The 7,897-nt window shown below is 35.4% G+C and overlaps 1 protein-coding gene across 1 annotated transcript; it reads left to right on the forward strand.

The window, feature by feature from the left end:
* The first annotated feature begins 2,035 nt into the window (after window positions 1-2,035).
* On the forward strand, window positions 2,036-7,305 carry LOC127811431 (cucumisin-like). The gene is made up of 10 exons (XM_052351297.1): window positions 2,036-2,276; window positions 2,395-2,483; window positions 2,700-2,794; window positions 2,908-3,151; window positions 3,244-3,757; window positions 4,018-4,118; window positions 5,395-5,628; window positions 5,723-5,834; window positions 6,095-6,308; window positions 6,456-7,305. The coding sequence occupies exons 1-10, from the start codon at window positions 2,178-2,180 to the stop codon at window positions 7,010-7,012; spliced, it is 2,259 nt and encodes a 752-aa protein (XP_052207257.1). The 5' UTR covers window positions 2,036-2,177; the 3' UTR covers window positions 7,013-7,305.
* Window positions 7,306-7,897: the final 592 nt, after the last annotated feature.

The following is a 7,897-nucleotide window of genomic DNA, read 5'->3' on the forward strand; positions in this document are numbered from 1 at the left end:
TTCAATACAATTCTTCCATCCACCCAATACCTAAGTACCATCAACATATGTATGCAATGGACCTTTAGTAAATTTACCACTAACCCATACTTCCACAGCGCAACTATTAACAAATAAAAAAAAATCCTAATTAAATTCAATGTAATTTAAATAAAAAATCGTAATTAAATTTAATGTAATTTAACTTTAATGAAACCATAATTAAACGATCCCCCAACTTCATGACCCTAATTACAGAATCCTAGATTTTCAAACCCTAATTACTGCTTCCCCAACTTTAAAACTCTAATGCATATTAGTGAAAACATACAAAAGTAATATGAAAGCATAACTAGATTTATTTTAGAACAATATTTACTATTTCAATAGAGATTCGATGATGCTTTGAATTAAAGAATGATCAATAATGTCAAAAATATATTGTCTATTGCTTCGACTGAGAAATTCAAGAAAAATTACTATATCCTTTATTCAAAGTAATAACTATAAAGAAAGTAAAGAACTTCAAGCCGTTTCAAAGTAGAATGATAGCTTACCCTTTTTTCTTGTTGTGAAATGGAACAATGCTTCCTTTATGACTCCCTTTCGTTATTGAGCTGCTACATTGTCAATGGCATTGTCTTCTCTTGGAGTTCTGCAAATCGTGACCTCAAAACCCAATCTCCTTCCTTCGATTTCTTTCTCCACGTCATTCTCTTCATCACTTTCGTCTTAATCTTTCGATTCCTTTCTCTTCGTCTTTGTTCTTCGATTCCTCTTCGTGTTTTCCTCTTCCCGTATTCCGCTTCTATCTTCCTCTTCATGTCACCTCACCTCATTTTTTTTTACATTTCATTTCAATTTTGTCATTGTGTAATGGTAATTATTGTGGAAAATTACAAGAAAAAAAAAATTAACTTTTTATCTTTGGTTCAACGGTAGACTGAATTCTTAATTATTTGTAGTATATAGCAATAGTATTTTAACTTTAATTTTGTTTGAATTTTGAATCCTCCTTAATTATTATACATTAGCAAGAAAACATTAAGTACTAATGTGACGTGACGACCGAGTTAAACTAAGAGAAACACATGAGAACGCAAATTGTCGTTTCTAAGAATTGAATAGAATCCATCACTGGAAAATTGAAAATTGGAATAGCAGCCCACCGTAGAGGACACGGTCTGATGGAGAGAGAAAAAAAAAGCAAAGACTTTTCTGTTTAGTTAATTAATATCTTTGAGGTTGCAATTAAACTGAGGGAACCAATCAACAGAGTTAGGACTTGGAAAGAAACGTTTATAGAAGCCACAGAGTTGACTGACTCCTTTTTTAAGTCTTTTAAGAGTTTCTCTTCATTTATTTTGTAAGAAGCTTCCCATCATTTGCTCCTCCATCAATGCAGGCAACATTTGTGGTTCATATTTTATATATATATATATATATGCTTGCATGATTATAGATATTAAATATTTGGCTTATAAGATAACCAATTTGATCTACTAACTAAGTCTTTATTAAAATAAGATTATATCAACATAAGGTTGTAAAAATTTTCAGATCAAGAGATATGGAATTGTCAAGATAAAATTAAAAAATATTCTAATATTTTTATCAAATTATTTGTTAAATTTTTTAGAATGTATTAGAGGACACATGTATCATTTTTTTTTATCTTTCAGGTCCAAAATTAATTTATCTAAAACTAGGAGAGATAAATTTATTTGAAAAATGTCAAATAAGAAGTTACGAATTTTTTTTTTCAATGGTCGCCAAATAAATTTAATCAATACGATGGAAAGTATTTTTTATTTGAAATATTTTTCATATCTCATTTTTTTTTATCTTAGTTAACAAACATTATCTAAATAAATAATACAAATTAACATATTATTCTTTGATCATCCATTGACAATAAACTTTTTATTAATTAATCTGATTAAGATGGTTCATCGCATGCTGCCGTTTCGTATTGCTCTAATATTCCACATAGACTTGACCCATTGACACAGATGTGCTTAGTATTCTTCTTCCCGACAATCTCAACGTATTTGATTCATCAAATAATGGTTAAGAGAGAGCCCTTCATGTCTGCGAGCCTTCTATATAAGCTTCATTTGTTGGTTGTTGCTTCAATATGAGCAATCTGATCTGATATACAGCAGAGAAGATAATTAAGTGGGTACAAAGATATCTATATGGCAAGAAAAATGACCGTTGGTTTGTGGGTTCTCCTACTTCACCTCTCCCTCCTACTGCTCAAACCAGAAGCCGCAGATTCTCATGCTCCTCGACAGGCAAACTCTCTATCTTTCTCCATTTTATCTTTGACATATACATGCATGGAAAATAAGTTTTTGTATATATATATATATATGCTATCTGCATTCTTTAATTATTTGATTCATCATGCAGGCTTACATCGTATATATGGGGGACACCCCAGAGGATGGATTTTCTACATCTTCTCTCCAGACAAGCTTGCTGCAAGAGGTTCTTGGCAGGTTCATCCACTGCTGTCTCGTGCTTGAGTTGCCCTATCTTGTAAAATCATTCACTAATGATAACAACTCAAACTACTATAATTATTTTGTTAACTCTCATATCACCTGACCTGACCGTTTACAACTTATAAAAAGAATTTTAATTTTATATTTGATATTATTATTTTTTACTCCCAAGTTTAAATATTGATGTGAAAACTTTGATTACATATTCAGCAACGATGTATCAGCATCCCTTCTCTATAGTTACAAGAAGAGCTTCAATGGGTTTGCTGCCATGTTAACTGAGGATGAGAAGACGAGAATTGCTGGTACATTAAATCTATTTCCAGAGAACTACCAAGATGATTATTTAGGAGGGAATCTATGTTTTTTTTTCTTTTTCTTTTTTTTTTTTGCTGATGAAAAAATGTTAAATTTTCAGAGATGGATGAGGTAATTTCAGTATTCCCAAACGAAAAGTATCAACTTCACACAACAAGGTCATGGGACTTTATGGGTTTTTCCCAACAAGTCAAAAGAACAGCCATTGAGAGCGACATTATCATTGGAGTTCTCGACACTGGTATTTGGCCAGAGTCCGAGAGCTTCGTCGACAAAGGATTTGGCCCGCCGCCAAGCAAATGGAAGGGCACCTGCCAAGTCTCTTCCAACTTCACCTGCAATAAGTACTATTTTGTAAATTTTTTTTTTTAATTTTATCTTTTCTTATAAAGTCAAGTAATTATCTTAACATTCCATTCTTCTAATACTAATGTAGTAAAGTTATCGGAGCACAGTTCTACCGGAGCGACGGGGAGTATGACAAGGAAGACGTAAAGTCTCCGAGGGACACACACGGCCACGGAACACACTGCGCATCCACAGCAGCCGGAGGCGCAGTTGGCATGGCGAGCCTGATGGGGTTTGGCATGGGAACTGCGAGAGGAGGCGTGCCAGCGGCCCGGATTGCAGCGTACAAAGTATGTTGGTCAGACGGCTGCCAAGCCGCCGACATTCTGGCGGCGTTCGACGACGCCATTGCCGATGGTGTTGACATAATCTCCGTCTCACTTGGGGTGGGCTATCCAAAAGGTTATTTTGAGGATCCAATAGCAATTGGAGCTTTTCATGCAATGAAGAATGGGATATTGACATCTACCTCAGGGGGTAACGCCGGACCGGACCTTGCCACCATTTCGAATGTAGCTCCTTGGTTTCTTTCAGTTGCTGCTAGCACCATTGACAGGAAGTTCTTGACCAAGCTTCAGCTGGGTGACAATCAAGTCTACCAGGCAAGTCTTACTTCCTCGTCATGTCCTCTCTTTGTTTTAGTAGTACATATGAAAACTCTAGGATCACTCGTGGGAATCCAAGTGACATGAGAGTTAAGATGCGTCGGGAAAAAGGTCTCAAAAGTTCCGTCCCCATGTGACATGATCACTCTCTCTCTCTCTGCCCTTGGGGCCTAATTGGTCACCCATATCCCAAGTTTAAAGGTAAAGGGGCTAATAGTACTTACTGTGGGTATTGAATCTGCATGCCTCTCATACAGGGAATTTCCTTAAACACATTCAAGATGCAGAAAAAATATCCCATGATCTATGCTGGAGATGCACCAAATACTACAGCAAACGCCACTGGTTCCGTATCCAGGTAATGTAGAAGAGCTCTAGCAAAATCTTGCAAAAATTCTTGAAATGTTCAGCAAAAATTCTTGTATAATCGTTCAAGTTTGACACAATAAAGCTAGCTAACACTTCCTTGGAATGGCCAAAATTTCTACTTCTGTAGTTTTTCAATCAATTAAATCATCTCCACTTCTGCATAGCACATCATTGCGCCAGGGAAACGAGATTAAATATTGATAAAGGAAGGATGGAATTGAAATTGGAAAATGTATGTAAGGAGCTTTCAATTAATATATTATATAAAAATTGATTCCAAATTATCACTCCGTATCCCCTTCCTTTTAATGTTGTTTGTCACAACTCCTCCATCTTTCTCCTCATTAATTTTCTAGCTGTTGTCATTGGCATTTATCTACTCCTCTTCAGTCCAATCGACTTGACCGTTGCTCACCTTTTCTTTAGCGATGCCATCTTTCTCCTCATCTTCTCTTTATGTGACCTAAATGGTATGACGTATATTTTTTTACATAGTTTTTAAAATTTTTTGTATGAATAATGATTGATGAATGGTAGTTCTTGATTTTTCTTATTTTCTCCTAAATTATCAATTGATTTTGTGTATATATTTTAATATTTGTAATCTCTCTATTATTATTATTATTTTTGAAAACATCCTCTGTTTCTCTTATGTTTCTCTAAATTATTAATTAATTTTATATATATTTCAATATTTGTAAAGTCTTTGGTGATCTTAAAGAAATTGTATTTAATAAGTTATGGGTTTCCTTAATTTGGTTTCTTTTTTGGACAATTGGAATAGGACATAGGCTGTTTGCTTGCTATTTTAAATTATAATGTGTTTGTGAGTTATGTTTTTCAGTTACTTAAGAATTTCAATTTGTAGTTTAGGAATGAAAATTATGTAAGAATGTTTTTTACAAGTTAATCTTAATTTATATTAAAAAAACACTTGTCTTAATCTTGAGTTGAATATTTTAATTGTTCAATTATTAAATTGTGCTATTTTTTTGTTCATGTATTTTAAAATTTAAAATGGAACAACAATCTTTGGCGAAGAAAGGAAAAACGTTATCATCATTTTTCAGAAAAAAAGATAATTAAACTAGTAAAAAAGACGGTTTTAATTTAGTGAATTTTTTTTTTTTAAATCTTGTCAAGCACAAATTTAGTAAAAATTTACTATACTGACTTTGTAATTATATAAGAATTTTATTATATTAATTTTTCAAAATTTGAACCTCCCATATCTACCCTGCTGATCAATGGCTGTGGGAACGCAGGTACTGCCTCCGAGGCTCGCTGAACCGGAACTTGGTGAAGGGTAAAATAGTTCTCTGCGATGGTATCGATAACGGTATCGTCAGTAACGGGGAAACAGCGCTGTTGGCCGGCGCAGCTGGGGCTGTGATGCAAGTGACAGGCTTGAGGGATTTTGCTTCCTCTTATCCTCTTCCAGCAGCTGTAGTAGGAGATGATGGTGGTAGAGCTATTCTCAACTATATCAACTCCACCAGGTACACAGATTTCTTTTAGATCAATTTATTAATTGTTCCCTTCATGAGCATATGTATTATGAACCTAAAAATATTCTGTCTATTGATCAAACAGCAATCCAAAGGCAACTATATTCAAGAGCAATGAGGCCAATGATACTCTAGCTCCCTATGTGGTCTCCTTCTCATCCAGGGGTCCAAATCTCGTCACAACTGATATACTCAAAGTACGTAATTGATTAGTAGTAATCTATCTAATCTTCTCTTATTGGTGTGATTTCACACCTTCATATGAACAAATTGTTTCAGTAATTGACATTAATGTTTATTCCCCGTCAGTGTGTATACATATATGTGAGAGGTTCAACTTGATAGCCCTTGGCCTACACAGTGCTTTTGGGTGTCACATCGTACAAGAGGGGCATATTTTTGTTTTCATCAATTGATATTGTGGTTTCATGCTTCCTTTTGACATTTTCTGATGCAGCCGGATATAGCTGCTCCTGGAGTCGACATCCTAGCAGCATGGTCACAGGCTTCATCGGTGACAGGAGTAAAAGAAGACGGAAGAAGAGTAACCTACAACATGGTATCCGGGACATCAATGGCATGCCCACATGCTTCTGCCTTGGCTGCCTACATCAAATCCTTTCACCCTACATGGTCCCCTGCTGCAATCAAGTCTGCCATGATGACTACTGGTAATTAAGCTACATCCTATATCCTTTTTTACTAGAATTAGATTGGCCAGTTTGCCGATCTCAACCAGGGACCTATCAAAAACTCTTTCCAGTTGAGTGCTTAATGATATTGAGTTGACCACTTTCGCACTTTATTGTTGTTTTCAGCCCTTCCCTTGAGCGTGGAAACAAGCCCAGAAGCAGAATTTGCGTACGGTTCAGGCCATATGAATCCCCTTAAAGCTACAAACCCTGGCCTTGTATATGATGCAGATCCAGTTGACTACATCAAGCTTTTATGCGGACAGGGGTACAATAACACCGCCTTGCGACTTGTCACCGGCGAGAAGACAACTTGCTCGGATGTTGGCAGAAATGGGACAATGTGGGACCTAAACCTTCCATCCCTGACCCTTTCAACCATGGCCTTGACGCCATTTAACCAGACATTCAAGAGGACGGTCACAAATGTTGGGCTACCCTCATCCACATATCATGCCAGACTGACTAATTATAATTCTGCACAGGCACTTAGGATCAGCGTCGAACCCACAGTTCTGACATTCACGTCTCTCGGGCAAAAGCTAGGGTTTTTGGTGAAGGTGGAAGGAGTAATAGGAGCAACAAGGGTGTCTGCTTCTTTGGTGTGGGATGATGGCACACATCAAGTGAGAACCCCCATTGTTGTCTATGCTTCACAAATACTTCCTACTTCATGGTTCTAGTTATGTGATAATAAGACCAGTAGAGGCTCCAGTGATAAGAGTGGATGGAATGAAATAAATATCCTTCAAAAGAGGTGGAGAAAAATCAAAAAGTACTTGTGGGAGAAACTTAAGTGCAAAATGAATTACAAGAGCCTTACAGAAGATAGGGCTATAAATAAAAGTGATTAGCAAGTTAGAATTTATATAATTGATCTCATGGTGGGATAAAGACATAATATGTCATTATTGTTATTGTTTTTATTTTCCATGCATATGAAAATAGATTATACTAAAAATTTCAAGGTGCTTAATATTTTTTGTTTACCACAATGTCATTTATTCTCAATGCTTTTAGAACAACATATTTGTAGAAAGAATAACAAATTGGGATATGTTTTTTAAAATGGATTATGTAACACTCCAATCTTTGGGCATGTTAGAATTTTTTTCTAAATTGCATTAGTACCACATAGAAAAATTCTTCATTAAGTTCCCCTTCGCATCTGGAGTTCATCTGATCCCATACAAAGCATTACAAATACCTCTAGTATGCCCTGCCTTAATCTAGATTCCACTTTTTATTAAATTATCTAGGTGCATTAAACTATAGTTAAGGATAGAAAGCTTTTGCATTGAACCAAATGTTTTTTCTTATCATCTAAGAAGCATTTAACTTCTTTTATTCACATAAAAATACGTCACCAAAACCCTTAAATTTCAAAAATGACCTGTGTTTTGAAATCTCAATTATGTGCTTTGGAATTTGGTGTATTGGAGAACCTTCCAACTCTAGTACATAATGTCTCGAAACCTTTAGTCCTTGTTTCAAAACTTATTGCTTTTTTGCAATTCCCAAAAACCTTACAACATATTTCGGAACCCCTCGCTCCAAGTTTTGAAACT

The sequence above is a fragment of the Diospyros lotus genome, chromosome 1, assembly GCF_014633365.1.
Source record: "Diospyros lotus cultivar Yz01 chromosome 1, ASM1463336v1, whole genome shotgun sequence".
Lineage (NCBI taxonomy): Eukaryota > Viridiplantae > Streptophyta > Magnoliopsida > Ericales > Ebenaceae > Diospyros > Diospyros lotus.

Coding starts and splice junctions, on each gene's coding strand:
- LOC127811431 (XM_052351297.1), top strand. CDS start 2,178: ATGGCAAGAAAAATGACCGTTGGTTTGTGGGTTCTCCTACTTCACCTC. Junction 2,277..2,394: donor ATTCTCATGCTCCTCGACAG/GCAAACTCTCTA, acceptor TTCATCATGCAG/GCTTACATCGTATATATGGG. Junction 6,309..6,455: donor GTCTGCCATGATGACTACTG/GTAATTAAGCTA, acceptor TGTTGTTTTCAG/CCCTTCCCTTGAGCGTGGAA.